The sequence below is a fragment of the Suncus etruscus genome, chromosome 3 (genome assembly GCF_024139225.1).
Source record: "Suncus etruscus isolate mSunEtr1 chromosome 3, mSunEtr1.pri.cur, whole genome shotgun sequence".
Classification (NCBI taxonomy): domain Eukaryota; kingdom Metazoa; phylum Chordata; class Mammalia; order Eulipotyphla; family Soricidae; genus Suncus; species Suncus etruscus.
The window spans coordinates 84128286-84146418 of NC_064850.1; the positions used below are offsets into that span (position 1 = coordinate 84128286).

The following is an 18133-nucleotide window of genomic DNA, read 5'->3' on the forward strand; positions in this document are numbered from 1 at the left end:
TCAAAAAGTTACTCGTTCCCCCTGGTCCTTTACCATCTTCTTCTTTACCCCCATCTTCACCCCTAGATAATTTTCCCATTTGTTCCTTGCACTGTAACAGGCATATTCTTAGAATGGCAATGCTTTTTGAGGAGCAAAAGGTGGCCAAAGATTCCTCAAACCTTCCCCAACAACCCTCACAGTCACCCTAGTGAAATGGCATCCATCAGGAGCACCCAGGAAAACAAATGCTCTGCAGAGCTCCTGGGCATGGCTTTGTGCTGACCTGTCTGCATGGAGACATCAGGTCCTTAGCTGAGAGCCTTCAATTTGAACCTGGCAAGAAAAAACAGCTGTTCAATGTTAACTGGCCATGTCCCATAGGGCCATGTCAATAGATCCCAATACTGCTGATTCCCCCAGATGTCACTCTTGCCTCCATAGCACATTTTGAAAGTAACTCCATAGGACCAGGAGACTTCTCTGAGAAGAACCCAAGAAAACCCACAGCAGGTTTCCTAAATACCCCTCAATGCTCTCTGGCAGTGTCTGGGGACAGGGACAAAGTGGGCAAGTGGGTCTGTGCGCACCACCTCCAGCTCCTTGGAATATTCATGACGCTTTCATTTTTCTCTTTGGCTTTTAATGGAATTACTTGTTGCTCTGTTTGTTATGAGATGGCTGTGTTTTTCCTTCATCGTAGAAACACAAACCAAACTTTCTCATTTGAATATTTCTTTCATTTCCTCATCTCATGCCTGTGTTGCTTCCTTCAGCTCCATGTGGACAGAATGAGACCCGGGAAGATGGTAAAATAATCCAGCTGCCTCCCTGCAAAACAGGTGCATGGATTGTGCCAGCCATCATGGCCTGCTACCTTCTCGTGGCCAATATCTTGCTGGTGAACTTGCTCATCGCAGTATTTAAGTAAGTGGGGCCATTCTAGAGGAGCCAGGGAATAGGTGGGGGAATGGGGTACATGGGAGATGCCTCCCAGAATAGCAAGGTGCCTCTACTTCACTCTGTGCTCTTCGTTTCAGCAATACTTTCTTTGAGGTCAAATCAATATCCAACCAAGTGTGGAAGTTTCAGAGGTATCAGCTCATCATGACTTTCCATGAAAGGCCAGTTCTGCCTCCACCTCTGATCATCTTCAGCCATATGACCATGATATTCCAGCATCTGTGCTGCCGGTGGCGGAAACATGAAAGTGACCCAGATGAGAGAGACTATGGCCTGAGTAAGCACAATGTAGAAATTCCTCCTGCCTCTTGCTGACAGTCCTACACTACACTATGGTCTCTTGGTTCTTCCTGCATTTTAGCAGATGTCTCTAGAGATTCAGAGGAAAGAATATAGTGAGAATTAGACCTGAAAAAAAAATATGGTAGAGACTGATAGCACATTCTAAAGTCTAACATTTTCTTCTTTTTTTTCCTTCTTCCTCCTCTCTTTTCTTTCTCTTTTTCTCCCTCCCTCTCTTCCTTTTTCCCTCCCTCCCTCCACCCTTCCTCTATTCCTCCCACTCTCCCTTTCTCTCTCCTTCTCTCTCCTTCTCTCTCCTTCTCTCCCTCCCACCCTCTCTCCCTCCCACCCTCCCTCCCTTCCACCCTCTCTTCCTCCTTCCTTCCTTCCTTCCTTCCTTCCTTCCTTCCTTCCTTCCTTCCTTCCTTCCTTCCTTCCTTCCTTCCTTCTTCCTCCCTCCCTCCCTCCCTCCCTCCCTCCCTTCCTTCCTTCCTTCCTTCCTTCCTTCCTTCCTTCCTTCCTTCCTTCCTTCCTTCCTTCCTTCCTTCCTTCCTTCCTTCCTTCCTTCCTTCCTTCCTTCCTTAGCTATACTCAAATTCCTTGGGCTGTCAGTTCAATGCTAGTGTAGTTTAGGCCCTGTGGTTCTGGATACAATCAGGGCTACACTCAGCTCTGCTCAGGAATCCAATTGGTGTCTGTTATGGAACCTCCATCAAGTCCATGTTAGACATATGTGCTAGCTCTACTGTACTATATCCCAATCCTAGTCTTACTTCTTTCTTAATAAGATGAAAGTGAGACTCCAGAAAAGCTATTTACATCATTCATAGTTTCTAATTTTCTTAACATTCATAGGTTCCCCACAGCACACAGTCTTCATAAAGATACACAATGATACTTTGGCTACAGTATGTGTTATTGCTTAAGTTGATTTGAGTTGAGTAGGTTTTTTTTTCCTCTATTATGTACATGCCTGTCATTGTTTTAGGCTTTAACCATTTTCCCTAGAAGTTCTGTTTTTCATGAGGAAATCAATTCTACTTTTTAATCATTCACAGACCAAAATAGAAGGCTTTGCTATTTGTCTTATTTGTACAGGGGTGTTTCTAAAAGGAGATTCTATTGGCCTTGGGATGGTGCAGTTTTCACTGTGTAAAATTGTCCGCACATTGCAGGAGGTTTAGCACATCTAGCTCTTTACCCTCTATATTAAAAACTCCTGTGGATTCCTAAATGTCCTTTGGGAACCACTCACATCTGAGAACCAATGGAAATCTAGTACCATAAAAACAAGTGATTATATGGTTCTCAGTGTGTCAGCTAGACCACCTACACTAAATCTTTCTGAACAGGAGCCTTTGATGAAGGTCTGATAATTAGTCCCCTGTAATAACTACTGCATCTAAATTTTGACACTGAATCCCTCTAATAAACTGCTTCTCTAAGTCTGCAGATTTTCTTTATTTCCTTAACATGACAACCAACACTCGATTTCTTTCCAGACAGTAATGCTGGAAAATTATAGGCCCCTTTTCCTAATCTTAATTTATACAAGGACTATCAGTAGGTTCACAACTTAGACATCACTGTCTATTCTTTTCTCCCTCACAAACCTTCTTTTCCTCCACAGAACTCTTCATAACTGATGATGAACTTAAGAAAGTACATGATTTTGAAGAGCAATGTATAGAGGAATATTTTAGAGAAAAGGATGACCGATTCAACTCTTCCAATGATGAAAGGATACGAGTGACTTCAGAAAGGTGTGTTATGTGGGAAGGCATATAGAATATTCTCAATCATTCTGTTTACCCATTCACATAAAAGAAAGATTATTGCACTAATTTTTTATTATCCAAGACATCATGGATCTGGTGAGAGAAAAGAATATTGTCTACAAATCAAATTTCCAGACTTGGAGATCCTAAACATCTCTACTATGTGACAGTATAATCACCCTCTTTTTTTTTTTTTTTTGGTTTTTGGGCCACACCTGGTAATGCTCAGGGGTTACTCCTGGCTATGTGCTCAGAAGTTGCTCCTGGCTTGGGGGACCATATGGGACACCGGGGGATCGAACCGCGGTCCATCCAAGGCTAGCACAGGCAAGGCAGGCACCTTACCTTTAGCGCCACCGCCCGGCCCCTATAATCACCCTCTTAAAACACTGGAGATTGTTGAGTCTCTAAGAAAGAACAAAGAACAAAAACAGGAAACTCTGATCAGATAAAAACCAAAAGAAACCCGCCTAATTCAAAGTCTTCTCAAAGATCTAAGGTGTTAGCTGTATCCTGAAGCATCTTCTCCCCAGGGTAAAATAATTCTAGTTTATATGGACATTCACTGATGTCAGGCTAAACAGGAAGAGGAATGTGAACTGAGTATAATGGTTGGGTTTGACACTATTTTTTAAATTATTTTTACTTTTTTTTCTTAATAGGTAAGAAAGGTAATGATAAACGCAGGTGTTTACCTAATGGTTCTATACCTTTAAAAGAATTTTGCCTAAGGAACTAAGCAAAAAACTAGTTCACATGCTTTTTTTTATGGGAGACCCTGGTTCACTCCCCCAGCATTGTATGATCTTCAATAACACAGTAGATGTAATCATTGAGCTATGCTAGATGTAGACAAAGCCCTAATTAATTAATCAGCTAATATCTAATAATATAGTTTTGCAGGCCACCAAGCCTATGAGAAAAATCTTAAAATAAAGAAAAGGGACCTTTTATGTGTAATATATCTAGTATAAGCAAATAATCTTTACAACTCTTTCACTTTCTCATTTTTCTGTAACGTTCAAGACTTGGCATGTGAAAGCTACTATTATCAAGAATACTAAAGTTTTACAAATAATTGAGAGAACTTTAAATTTTCAGTATTTGCAATATAAAGATGGCAGAAGCAAATTATAAATAGCAAGGGTGAATCATATATTAATGACTTTAGTTGATGTAAGTCAGGCTTATAAGATTTTATCTAGTTTTCATGAAATGAAATTTCATAAAATGACATTTTGTTTGCTTTTCCATTTTATATAATATCTTGTGATTTAAAAAATTATATAAATGGCATTTTCTGACCCTTTATTTCCTTAGACAATGCAGTCTAGATAAGTAGGCATAGATGCTTATGCCTGGGTGTGATTGTATCCATAGGTGCTTGGTCAAAATTAATAGTTTGAAGCCAAGCACAGATTTTATACACATCTGTCATTGAAAAGGAGAGCATTTTATGATGATATTGTGTGAAGCAATTTCCTGGCAAACAAAGGAAGGAGCTATACATCTGAAAATCTCATTCTAAAGCCTTGAAAAAGCTATTTATTAATGTGCGTATAGTTCTGTGGCTCCCAGAAAATTATGCTAGGTGGCCACCATTTTTATTGTTCAGAAGTATTGCCAAGGGATATGTGCTGGAGCATGTAGAATACTTTTGGAATTTAGAAACTTACAGACCTAAAAGGAAAGAAAGATGGAAGAAGGTAGGTTGAGATAGGAGAAAAACTTCTCTGGGAATTAGCATGAGAGATGGGATTAGAAGATTATGCAAACCTATTGTGAAGATATAGCAATTCTCTTTGGATAAAAACAAAAAAGGAAATATAAGGGCTACTCCTGAATCTCATACTTGGTACCTGGAAACATTTCAAGATAACACTTTCCCCAAGTTATAATTTTCTCTGGGCACTTACAAAGTCACGTTCTCAAACAGGGTAACACTGTGAGCAAGTTCCAGAAATCCAGATCAGAGTTCTGGTCAGTCTACCCTTCCAGGAGCCTAGATATTAGCTGACCTTCTGGAACCATGGAGATCTCACAACCAAGCATGGGTAGATGACAGAGATCGAAAATTAAGCCCAGGCCTCCTTCTACTCCTATTACTTTTCTCTATAGTGAGAGGAGTATTTTGTTTGTCTTATTGTTTATTTGTTTTGTGGTGTAGTATTGTTTAGATTTGTTTTGAAACTTATAACAAAAATATAATTTTTTTTATATACTAGAGTCACACTCTTCACAACAGAAACACCATGAGGTACATGAGAGAGCAGAGGTGAAAGGAAAGAAGAGAATATTTGCACCTATCTCTCACAATGTTTGGCACATGGTTTTTCTGAACCAACTGACAGGGGAAGTTACTGACTGTATACATTTGATAGATATATTCAGACAGGTACATTATATTCAATTTACAAAAGTTTTCTGCATATAGGCTGGTATTTAATTTTTCCTTTAAATTAAATAAGTCATAATGCAGAGATATGAATTCAGAAATATTTTTAATTAAAAGGGGGCTGTGATAGGGGACTAATTCAGCAGGTAGGGCAGTTGCCCTGCATGCAGCCAACCCAGGTCAATCCCCTGTATCCTGCATAGTCCCCAGAGCATTGCAAGAAGTAATTCTTGAGTGTAGAGCCAGGAGTGACTCCTGATCATTCTTGGGTGTGGCCCCAAAAATAAATATATTAAAAGATAACTCTGGGGCCCGGAGAGATAGCACAGCGGTGTTTGCCTTGCAAGCAGCCAATCCAGGACCAAAGGTGGTTGGTTCGAATCCCGGTGTCCCATATGGTCCCCCGTGCCTGCCAGGAGCTATTTCTGAGCAGATAGCCAGGAGTAACCCCTGAGCACCGCCGGGTGTGACGTAAAAAAAAAAAAAAAAAAAAAAAGATAACTCTGCTACAAGATTTGGGGAGGCATTTTTTTTCCTTGATGACTATCTGCTCTCCCCCATACCATTATCATTAGAACACAATTTATTTATCGAATCTTTTATAGAATTACAAAGAAGTTCTAAATTTAAATTATTTATCTTTATAGTCATGTTTAAATTGGTCATTATTAAATCATATTTTATACTCAAATAGTACCTTAAATCATATTCAGTGATACTTGGGGTATTATTAATACCTTGGAGTAACTTGATTCTGAAAACAATTATCTTTTCCAATTTTCCAAAAGTGTATTTAGTTAAATTAGTACATCTATGATGCTGTTGACATCTATGTTCTTGTTGTTAACCTTTACCTCAGTCTTTGCCATTTCCTATATTGTGATGACCCTAATACATTTAGGCAATTTAATTATTGAATGAGTAACCAATGCCCTCCACTTTAAGTTGCCATTTCTCTAATTATGATAAAATAACCAGAGTTTTAATCATTAAGCATCATTGTCAAATGACTTCATATCTAATCATGTTTGGACTGATTAATATAGAAAAGTTCTGGTCTATTGGATTCAGTGCTCCTTGTCTTTGATGAGCTCAGTTCTGTTTCAACCCAAGCACATTGGGCATTCAATGCATCAGGCAATATGACAGTCAGCGAGTTCCCCAAGACAAAATTGTGTCATAAAGAAATCTATTCATATTGTTTCAAAACACACCAGATATAGGAATAACCAGGAATATCTGAGCTAGTAGTTCACAAACTTTTGGAGCCTCAATATCATCAAGAGGTCTTATTATAATACAAAGTTGGTATCTGAGTATTTTCTACTACTTCTAGCACCAGTTTCTTATTCACTACAACCAGAATGGAGCCTGAGAATTTGCATTTCTAACAAGGTTTCAACAGGTGCTGATGCTAATCCTGTGGCTCCAGGAACCAAACTTTGAGAACAACTGATGGAACCCTGTAGACAAGATAAAAGTCTAAATGCAAAGATGACACAGAATTGTGCACTGTGTGGAATACAAAATTTAGCACCATAAGCTTGGACACAGTTCTAGAGATCTCTTGTGTACATAACACTTGTATCCAAAGTAGCTATTTTTCAAAGCACCTGATCCTGCAATTTACTAAGTACCATAAGCAGGGCCTGGGATGGGGAGTGGAGACATAAAAATTCCACCTGGGGCTTGCTCTTCAAGTTCATGTATTTTTCTTGAACATTTGTTCTTTTGTTGTATTTTTGCTTGTTTGCTTATTCTTTCAGGCTCTTTTTCTCTTTAGAACATATCTTTTCTTTTTTCTTCTTCCTTATATCTTTCTAAGGAAGTTTTGTTTAATAAAAAACTGTCTTGCTTCACTGGAGAAAAAAAAATTATTTTTACTTATATAATCTAGTTGCTCCCAACCTCTATTGGCCATCTACTGGAAATGATAGAAATTGTTGGCAATACTAGTCTTTTTTTTTTTTTTTTGTCTTTTTTTCTGTCTTCATCCAACAGAACCACACAATTCTGTCTAAAATATAACCAAATTAAAAAAGACTTCATGAGGCAGAACAAAATTGTGTTAATTTTTATGATTATTATGTATAAATTTACTCACCTTAATTGCTAAAAATGCCCAAGACTTTTTATCACTTTCCTTATATAACTTCTTTGTATCCTACTCCTTGTAATCATATGTTTTGGACCACACACAGTGATGCTCAGGGGCTGCTCCTGGCAGTGCTCAGGGAATCATGTGTTACCCAAGATTTCACCTAGAGCAAACCTTAACCTTTGCACTATATCTCTAGCCTTTGAGATATCAAATTTATCAGAAAATGCAACAAAGTACACTAAGTTCCTTTCTCCCTAAAAATATTATTTATTATTTGTTTTGTTTATTATGTGTTTTGGGGTACATACTCAATGGTGCTCAAGATTAACTCCTAACTCTGTGCCCAGGAACCACATCTCAGACTCAGGGGGCCATATAGAGAACTTGTGATTGAAGCCATGCCTACCTTGTGCAAGGCAAGTGCCCTACTTAATGTGCTGTTACTCCAGCTACAATGTTTTATATATGTAAAGATCACTATCATACCTATCCCAACTTTGTCATATATTTTTCAAGTATTCTTTATTTCAAAACATATTTAAAATCTTTTTTATTATTTATTTAAGAAAATGTATCTCATAGTTGACATAGTTGATCATACTACACTTGTTTCCAGGTTAGTGAAAGCAATATTATTTAAAAAAATATCAAAAGAAAAATAAAAAACTGAAGAGGAAAAAGAAAAACAAAGAAAAAAGTAGCAAACACATTTTGAAAATCATTGTATCCCCAATGAAATCATTAATATAATGGCAGAAGTTTAGTAAGCTCTTGTTAACTGTACAGTCTGTTAAACTGGGATGTCCTTTAGGGTTGGCAACATTAAACAAAGTTGTCTAGAAATTCAAAGCACTATTACTAATATTTTAAGATTGTGTACTTACTTGGAAGGCCTCCTGGAAGAATGATATAAGGGGAGGGTGCCCACACTTGCCCCCCAAAAGCCCAGATAATATCATCCTTTAAACTGGTATTCCTGAAGTGTGGTCAGATTGGTATACCCAAAGGGAATCAAAGAGGGTCAGTGATGAAGCAGATCCATCAGGAAAATGGTGATTCTGGGTGATGGAAGCAAGCAATCCTGGCTTCAGCAGGGCAAGGGCTTGGCCCACCATCTCCTTCCAAGATGACCAGCTTTCAGCTGCATGATGTGGTGTAGCCATAATTTTTTATCGCTTTTTTTTATATCTCATTTGAGAAAAGAGTGAGCTGGTCCAGTTTGAACATGGTGACTTCATGTTCAATATCTCAATATCAATAAAGGATATTTCAATATCTTTTAACTAAATTCATACTTTCTTTGTAATTTTGTTTTGGACCACACCCAGTGGCACTCAGATTTTACTCCTGGCTCTGTGCTTAGAAATTACTCCTGGCAGGCTCAGGGGACCATAAGGATACTGTAGATCAAGCTCAGGTTAGCCATGTGCAAGGCAAATGCCCTACCCACTGTAGTATCATTCCAGCCCCTAAATACTTACTTTCTATTAGAACTCCTACTAGTTTCCTTGCTTTCTCAACATGCACTTTTAATGGTCAATGTCACTATAAATGCACCAAAACAGAAATTCATTCTAATGTTATAATTAGAGCTTAGATTTGATTCCTTTGCTCATTAATATTCTATATTTGAGAATCTCCTATGTGCCGAGCGAATACTCATAGAATTTAATTGCATGAAAAGTTCTTTGCATATTATAAGAAAAAGAACAGAATATAATAAAATATTAATGCTAATTTTGAAGAAACTATATGATCTTACACATTACTTAACTCCTATGAGCCCATGTTCCTATATATAAAATGAAGTATTATACCTAGACATAGAATATTTAAAGTGATTGAGATAAAAATACATGAGATATGGGCTGAAGTGATAGCGCAGCAGTAGGGCATTTGCCTTGCAAGCAGCTGACTAAAGGCAGACCTTGGTTCAATCCCCAGCGTCCCATATTGTCCCTCAAGCCAGGAGCAATTTCTGAGCCCATAGCCAGGAGCAACTCCTGAGTGTCACTGGGAGTGTGGCCCAAAAAACAAACAAAAAATACATTTGATATTCCACTTTCAATAAATGGTGTAAAATGTCTAGAATAATACATATCTTCCTTGTAAAATTGCACTGTACTCACAACATCCAAATAATGTCTTTGGTTGAGTATGCCTTAGATTAAATATAACCAGGGCTTTGGGGAAGAAGTACAATGGTTATAGCACTTGCCTTGCACATGCCCTATCTGAGTTCTATCAGAAGTACCACATATTGTGCTCTGAACCCTTCCAGGAGTGATCTCTGAATGTAGAGCCAGGAATAATCCTTGACCAATATGGGATATTTTCCCATACTCCCTCAAAAATACATAAAACAAAAATTTTTTCACATGAACTGATTCAAATATCCGTAAACCTCTTCCTGTGAAGTGTCCTGATTAAAATCTTCTGATTAACATTCATTTCTATAAAATATTCTTTCTATTTTCCATTTAGCTTATTATTCAGCATCTTAAGAACTCTATATATCCATATTTTATTGTCAAATATAGTTCTCATAATCATCTTCTGGCATTTTACCTTAATAAGCTCACCTACTTTACTTTCAAGATAGTTCACCAGTACTCACTAGCATTCCAGTGAACCAGGACAGAACTTTACAATACCTTATAGGCAAGATCATTCTATTGCCCTAAATATGGCTAGTTTAGATAATCCTAGAGCTAGTATTCACATTTTTCTAGTTGGCCTAGTGTCAACCACCCTGCTAAAGTCTACATATCTTATCAGAAATATTGTGCATCTGTGTCAGTCTCACTCATGTAGTCCTATGTTAGTTAACCCTACCTTTTTTAATTCTCAAAAAAAAAGGCATTTGCTTAATTACCTATTAAGCAATTTCATAATGCTGCATAGGTTTGTTGTCTAATTTCTACCTCCCAGAAATTGATAAATATCAGAAAAATATTTTTCTACCATAGGTTCCTGGTATTTCTTTTAATTTTCCATAGCTTCTTAGAGTTTATATATATTTTCTGGTAGTTATAACTCTAAATTATTTTCTGTGCTTTTCTCATTTAAAGCAGAATTGGCAAACAGGTGAGTCCTGGGCACCATGTGCTCAGAAAAAATGGTGTGTGGGGGGGTTGCTAGGATAATGGCTCAAAGAGATTGTTCAGATTCATTCCAAATGTTTTTGAGCTGGGCATGCTCTTTAGTAACTGGAAAAGCCTTGCTTTGATCTTATAACCTCTTTGCTTCACTAATTTCCTTGATCTGCCCATTCACAAGCATTAAATTCTTAGATCCCTGGCTTAAATCTTCCAGAGATAGCTTAACAGAGGCATAGCTCATTTATACTTAAACTTTCAATAGTATTATTGTTAATTTGCCTTTGTTTTCTGGGGCATACCTATTTATACTCAGGAATAACTCCTGATTTTACAGTCAGGCATCACTCCTGGCAATCTCTGGGACTAAATAGGGTGACAAGTCACCTTCCCCTCATATTCTACGAAGTCTGTGTACTTGCAGAAGTCCCAGCAGGCCTGTCCATAATTTACCATTGCCACTATATAAGCTTATGACTCAGATAATGACCAGAACAAGGTCAAAGAGCTATTCTTAAGGAAATCTTGTATTCAGAAAGGGATGATAATGCCTGGAATTGAACCAGAATGAATGCATACAAGGCAAACAAACTTACTATTGCCATATTTTGTTTCTTGAACTATTAATACCTCATAACTATGTGAAAGCGCTATAACTTGTATTTCCCTTCAGAATGAGCTTTTCCAGTTAAGAAAAAGCTTTTGTTTTAGCACTACCCTGAGTGATGATGGTAGAATGAGGTTTGACCCTAAGAGATACTTGTTTGATCATGGGCTGCAGGAGTAAGAAAAGTGAAAGAATCTCCAAATCAAGGGTTTTGAAAGCATTCCAGATTTTTGAGCTGGGTGAAATCAGTGGTAAAGAGAATCTTAAGGTTGAAAGAGCAGGATGGATGGAGAAAATAGGGTTGTTTCTAAGTCAGAAATGTTTACCCAGAGCCAGGGACTCACACAGTCTCACCCTGATAGCAGAGGACTTAATTTATTTATAATTAAAAATAAATAAAACAAAAAGGGCCCAGAGAGATAGCACAGCGGCTTTGCCTTGCAAGCAGCTGATCCAGGACCAAAGGTGGTTGGTTCGAATCCAGGTGTCCCATATGGTCCCCCATGCCTGCCAGGAGCTATTTCTGAGCAGACAGCCAGGAGTAACCCCTGAGCACCGCCGGGTGTGGCCCAAAAACAAACTAAATAAATAAATTAATTAATTAAATGAATAAAACAAAAAAAGCTGACATCTTTCTGGGGAAAATCCACTGACCATTCATGTTTCCTGGCATTAAATATGATGTATTCTTATGAAAGTAATGTGATATGGTCTGTGGGGAAGAAGCAGGGCTGAGTTCTAAGCCTCACTATGCTTTGTAAAGCATATTTTTCACGTGTAGGTTTATTATGGGATAGAATGTGCACCTGGAAAGGATAGGAAAGGTATCTTCCTCTGCTCTAGAAAAATTTTGAATGAATATGATTTAGAATTTCCCCCAAATTTGTCTTTGAATATTTACAAGTAGAAGATTGAATTTAAAGCATGATTCAGCTTTAGTTTATCCTTTCAAAGTTAAGCAAGTTTCAAAGTTGAGCAAGTCCAAATACAGCACGATTTTAATTTTTTTTTTAACACCACCCATCACCAGTGCAACATTCCCATCGATCAAGTAGGTTTCATTTTAATTTTTAAATTTTAATTTTTAAAAGTTGTCTCTGTCTTTGTCCACAAGATCCAAGTAGCCTAAATTAGATCTCTGAAATCAAGTTCCTAACAGTGATTGAGTCAATGAACATTCACACCTGGCAAGTACTATTGTACCAGTAGAGAGAAAAACAGGATTATGAGATGTGCCATGTCCTCAAAACTGTCCAGTAGAGGGGCCAGAGAAACAGCACAGGGATTAAGACTCAGGGTTGGGCAATAGTACAGTGGGTATGGCACTTGCCTCACACATGCCTACTCAAGTTCTATTCCCAGCACTGTAGATGGTCCCCTGAGCCCACATAGAGTGATCTCAGAGCCAGGAGTAAGCCCTGAGCACTGTTGGGTATAGTACCTCTCTTCTCAAAAAGACATTTGCCTTGCATGAGGCCTACCTTGGTCAATTCCAGGTACCACATTTACAGTGATCCTGGAGCAAAAATCCTGGAGCACAGAGCTGGGAGTAAGTCCTGATACTATTAGGTGTGAATGAGAAATAAAACAAAACAATATTTTGGGGAGAGGGTCAACACAGCTAGAAATAACTATATATATAAGGCATATGTGTTCAGCTACTTGGAGAGACAGAAGAAAAATTTACTCCTTGATGTACATTACAGAACTTGCCACCAACAACTTATGTAATCCTAGCTAAATTTCTTGATGTTTATTTTTCTTTATTAATAAAAGATGAGTTAGCTCGATAGTAAAACCCAATTAACTTTTGGAGTCATAAATTTTAAAAAGATAACTAAGTATATACCAAAATATTACAGAAATTCAAAATAAAAATAACTCAACCCACCAAGTACAATAAATACAATGTTTTCCTGTCATCACATCAAATAGCGACCTAAAATTCGATTGCAGTTTCTAGGTAAAGTCATCAAAATGCAACACTTTTGTAGTTTTCCTCTAATAGGATCAATCAACTTATTAGGTCATTAAAGTCTGCTCCAAGCCACAGCTAAAAAGGGTGGGTGGAGTGAATGAGAATGTAAGGGATGTTCAAAGGCTATACTTTAGTTATACAGTTATACTCCATTTCAGTCAGAACTACTACATGTGCCTAGTAAATATGGTTTTACACTGGGACCAGAAAGATAGTACAAAGAATAAGGTACTTTTCTTGCACTGACTGACCTGAGTTAGATCCAAGTACCCCATAGTGTCCCCTGAGCCCAGCCAGGAATGGTCTCTGATTGCAGAGACCTGACAAGTCCTGACACCACTGTGTGTGGCCCAAACCTATCCTCCTCCCCCAAAATGTAGGGATTTGCATTCAGTTTAACTGAAGAAAAAGTAGAGTCGTAGTTTAAAACACTACATTTCATAATCTTGAAAACTTCCAGCTAAGAAAGATTCCGATGCTGTGACTCTCGGTGTTCCTGCAGCTCCCCTTCTCCCAGCAGGCCCTAGGGCCTCAATGCCCTCCTTCATGTCCCATAAAGCCTGGCTTTCCCCCAAAAGAGTGGTTCTCTGAATGACATTCTCTCTCTCTTTCTGTCTCTCTCTCTGTCTCTCTCTGTCTCTCTTTGTCTCTCTGTCTCTGTCTCTCTGTCTGTCTCTGTCTATCTGTCTGTCTGTCTGTCCGTCTCTCTCTCTCTCTCTCTCTCTCTCTCTCTCTCTCTCTCTCTCTCTCTCTCTCTCTCTCTCTCTCTGTACAGGGTGGAGAACATGTCCATGCGGCTGGAGGAAGTGAACGAGAGAGAGCACTGCATGAAGGCGTCCCTGCAGACCGTGGACATCCGCCTGGCTCAACTTGAGGACCTGGTCGGGCGCATGGCCACTGCCCTGGAGCGTCTGACGGGTCTGGAGCGAGCCGAGTCCAACAAAATCCGCTCTCGGACCTCCTCGGACTGCACCGACGCAGCCTACATCGTCCGCCAGAGCAGTTTCAACAGCCAAGAGGGCAACACGTTCAAGCTCCAAGAGAGTATCGACCCTGCAGGTGAGGAGACCATGTCCCCAACTTCTCCCACCCTAATGCCCCGTATGCGAAGCCATTCTTTTTATTCGGTCAATGCGAAAGACAAAGGTGGTGTAGACAAGTTGGAGAGTCTGTTTAAAGAGAGGTCCCTGAGTCTGCACCGGGCCACTAGTTCCCACTCGGTAGCGAAAGAACCCAAAACTCCTGCTGCCCCTGCCAACACCTTGGCCATCGTCCCCGACTCTCGGAGGCCGTCTTCATGCATTGACATCTACGTCTCGGCCATGGATGAGCTCCACTGCGATATGGATCCGCTGGACCCGTCTGTGAACATCCTGGGGCTCGGGGAGCCAAGTTTCTGCGCCCTGCTGGCCTCCACGGCGCCCTCCAGCAGTGCCTATGCCACCCTCGCCCCCAGTGACCAGCCCCCGAGCCGCAGCCTCGACTGCGAAGACATCCCCTCCCTGGACACCAGATCCTTCTCTTCGGACTATGCCCAACTGCCCGAGGGCCACAACCCCTGGGATGTGGAGCCGCCCCTGTACCACACCATCGAGCGGTCCAAGAGCAGCCGCTACCTGCCTGCTGCGCCCTTCCTGCTGGAGGAGGCGCCCATCGTGAAGTCGCACAGCTTCATGTTCTCCCCGCCCAGGAGCTACTATGCCAACTTCGGGGTGCCCGTGAAGACAGCCGAATACACGAGCATCACGGACTGCATAGACACGCGCTGTGTCCACGCTCCGCAGGCCATTGCTGACAGAGCCGCCTTTCCCGGGGGCCTGGGGGGCAAAGTGGAGGACACGCTGTGCTGCCACCCAGAACGAGAGGCAGAGCTGAGCCACCCCAGTTCCGACAGCGATGAGAATGAGCCCAAAGGCCCGAGGGGTGCCCCAGAGGGCCCCTCGCAGGACACTGATGACGCCCAGCGCAGCACCCTGGCCAACAACATTACCGTGCCCAAGATTGAGCGCGCCAACAGCTACTCGTCGGAGGAGCCGAGCGGGTCCTATGCGCACGCCAGGAAGAGCTTCTCCATCAGCGACAGGCTCGACAGGCCACGGAACACGGCCAGCCTGCGAAACCCTTTCCAGAGGAGTAAGTCCTCCAAGCCAGAAGGCAGAGGGGACAGCCTGTCCATGCGGAGACTGTCCAGAACGTCGGCTTTCCACAGCTTTGAAAGCAAGCACAACTAGAACCGGTGTGGTCTGCATTGCAGGAGGCTCCATCCAGAATCCGGCCAACCCCTGTTCTTATCCCCCAGTTTTCCCTGATCACCACCACTTTCTCTTCATTGCAGCATAACCTGCTTTATTTCGTAGTTGAGCAAAAACCAAGCGATGCCTTGGAAAGTGTTCACGAACAGGTGACTTCTGAGCCAACAGTCAAGAAAACCTTTGATCTGGCTCAGTGCCCAACGCAGGGGATTTAAAGGATGTTGGATGGGCAGGGTGGGGAGAGAGGGAGAAGAAGGGTAAATGTGCATCACTAAGGCACGTCAGAAAGCCAAGCTCTGGGAATGAAGGGGCTTCAAGCACGCTCCAGGCCAGGAGACATCTTTGCGTTTTGGACTGTTATCAAGAGTTTTAGGAGGCAGGGCTAAATTGCGAAATAAAATAAAATAAAGTAGCCAGTATACAAATGAGATATTCTAAACTTCAATTCTGTTTTCTTTTCACATTGGCTCCATCACTGGTGACTGATGAAGAGCATCCTTTTTATTCAGTATAAGCCGGCAGCAAGCAGTTCTACCTAACGTCTTACATCCTTCTCATGCCAACACTTCTGTAATTGATCATTATAAAGAAAAAACAAGGTAACAGTCCTAGTTCACCTGTCTTATATATTCACTTCTGGTGCCACACTGTTTTCTCTCTTTTGAAGAAAATGATGGAAAAGAAATGCCTTTGGGGGTTGCAATCAAAATGAAAGAAGAATTCATGTTAAAAAGAATGTCTAGTGTTCATAATATACAGGGGGTTTCCAAGGCTAGTTAAGCAAGTTCAGAATGAATGTAACTAAATAATTTTGTATTTTCAATTTTATTTTGTATTTCACCTACCATTGATGCAGCTATTCATTCACTGATTTGTGATAGTAAACTTTAAAAATAAAAATGGGGCAGAATTCACCTAAAATTGACAATATGGGATATAGTTATTCTCACCCTTCATGTCATTTGTTACTTTGCTGTGTTATCTTCATTATTTGCATGAATTCACCATGTTTTCTGCGCCTTTCCAAGATACAACTGCCAAGTTTTCATACCATTCATCACATGACCATTTTGTATATGAATTCTGGTTACATATGGATATTTTCATACTTAGAGTTCTGCCATTTAGGACTCACCATTAATTTAATTGGAGTTTTTCAAGGGCTGATGTCTTTTTTATGGAAATGTTCCAAAGTAATTTTTAAGGAAGTTTTACAATTACAAATAACTTTAGAATTGACTGGGCATGTGGTATCAACCCAAAGCCATCAGCTGCTGGTATGCCATAAATATTTTTCTTATATTATACAGAGCTATAAGAAGGATACATTATAGGATACATTATAGTAAAACAGAGATCAAATAAACCATAAAAATAGATCTATAGTATATACTGCTTATATAAATGTGTATTTATTTACACAGAGACATGTTTATGTATAGTATATAAAAAGATACAGAGCTTTCTTAAGAGACTTGAGCTTTTCTATCATCTTGAGGTATAACAAGAACATTTTAATATCTAAAGAGTTCCACAGTATAAGTTCATTATATTGTTTAAAAAAATTTAAATTATAATTTTTAATCCCTGTAATTCAGGAATTAACTTTCCCTTGTATCAAACTACAGTTGCCAAAATGACTCTCTGTGCCTACCTTCTGCCCTTTATTGTGGCGGGGGTGTTTGAGGGAGTCAAGAAACACCATCAGATTCTCCTTTAGTTTGATTTTTTCTGCAAAAAAGTGACTCCACCATGTACAATCTGCATAGATATGCAATTCTAACCAGAAAATAGTATAGCTAGCTACTAAAGAATAGCATAAGCTTCTAGATCAGAACCTAGAATTGGAATAATCTGCCAAAAGAAACCTTGATATCTAAATCTTGGCATTCTTAATGGCATCACTATGGTTTAAAACTGAAGAAAATTTTTTGAAAAATGTCTTCATGTTCCAGCTCAAAATCCTGTGTTTCTTTTGTTTAGCTGTAGTTGTGAACTTTACTATTTTTACTAGATGAAATCAAGTAAATTCATGGACAAAAGCCTCTAGCTCCTAGCTTAAAACCTCTAGCTTAAAAGTTGATAATTAAAAAAAAATCCTTCTGAACAAACTTTTCAGGTATAGAAATAGTGATGAGGCCACATATAAAGTTCTTTTTTGCTCAAAGGTACTTTAGTGAATCAGAACCAAACATCTTGGCCCCTCAAAAATACTTCTCTAGAAATATTTATATTTTTATTGGATCCCACACACATATTGGCTATGTCTTCTCAACTAATGTATATTTAGTTTGAGAATAAATCCATTGCCCTTAAACTTCCTTAAGACATCAATCTCTATGAGAATATGATGAAAGTCCTGGGGCCCCCTTTGAGGGGAAAAATGAAATATAGTAAGTTGCAATATAAGTCTAAAAGATCTATGTACCCCTGGCCTCATGATGATGGAGAATAAGGAAGAGGAGCCATGTTTGTTCACAATCAATAGAACTGTAACTGGCACTTTATTTGAGACTATTTATCTGTGATCCTCAGGAAGTCTCCATCTCAGCAGCAATTTAAACTATTTTTGTTATTTCTATTCTTTAGATAAGTTTTTGCTAGTTTTGTATATGCACCCTCACAATTGGTTGATTCTAAGTATGAGCACACATACAAAGTCAGAAAGCTCTCTGAGAGAGTCCATAGAAAGATCCAAGA

At 39.6% G+C, this 18133-nt stretch overlaps 1 protein-coding gene across 1 annotated transcript in view; it reads left to right on the forward strand.

The window, feature by feature from the left end:
* TRPM3 (transient receptor potential cation channel subfamily M member 3) overlaps window positions 1–16637 on the forward strand; it is a 621182-nt gene extending 604545 nt beyond the window's left edge. The window contains 4 exon segments of the mRNA XM_049770922.1: window positions 756–906; window positions 1020–1219; window positions 2855–2987; window positions 13957–16637. Coding sequence (XP_049626879.1) covers window positions 756–906; window positions 1020–1219; window positions 2855–2987; window positions 13957–15412 — 1940 coding nt within the window. The 3' untranslated portion in view covers window positions 15413–16637.
* Window positions 16638–18133: the final 1496 nt, after the last annotated feature.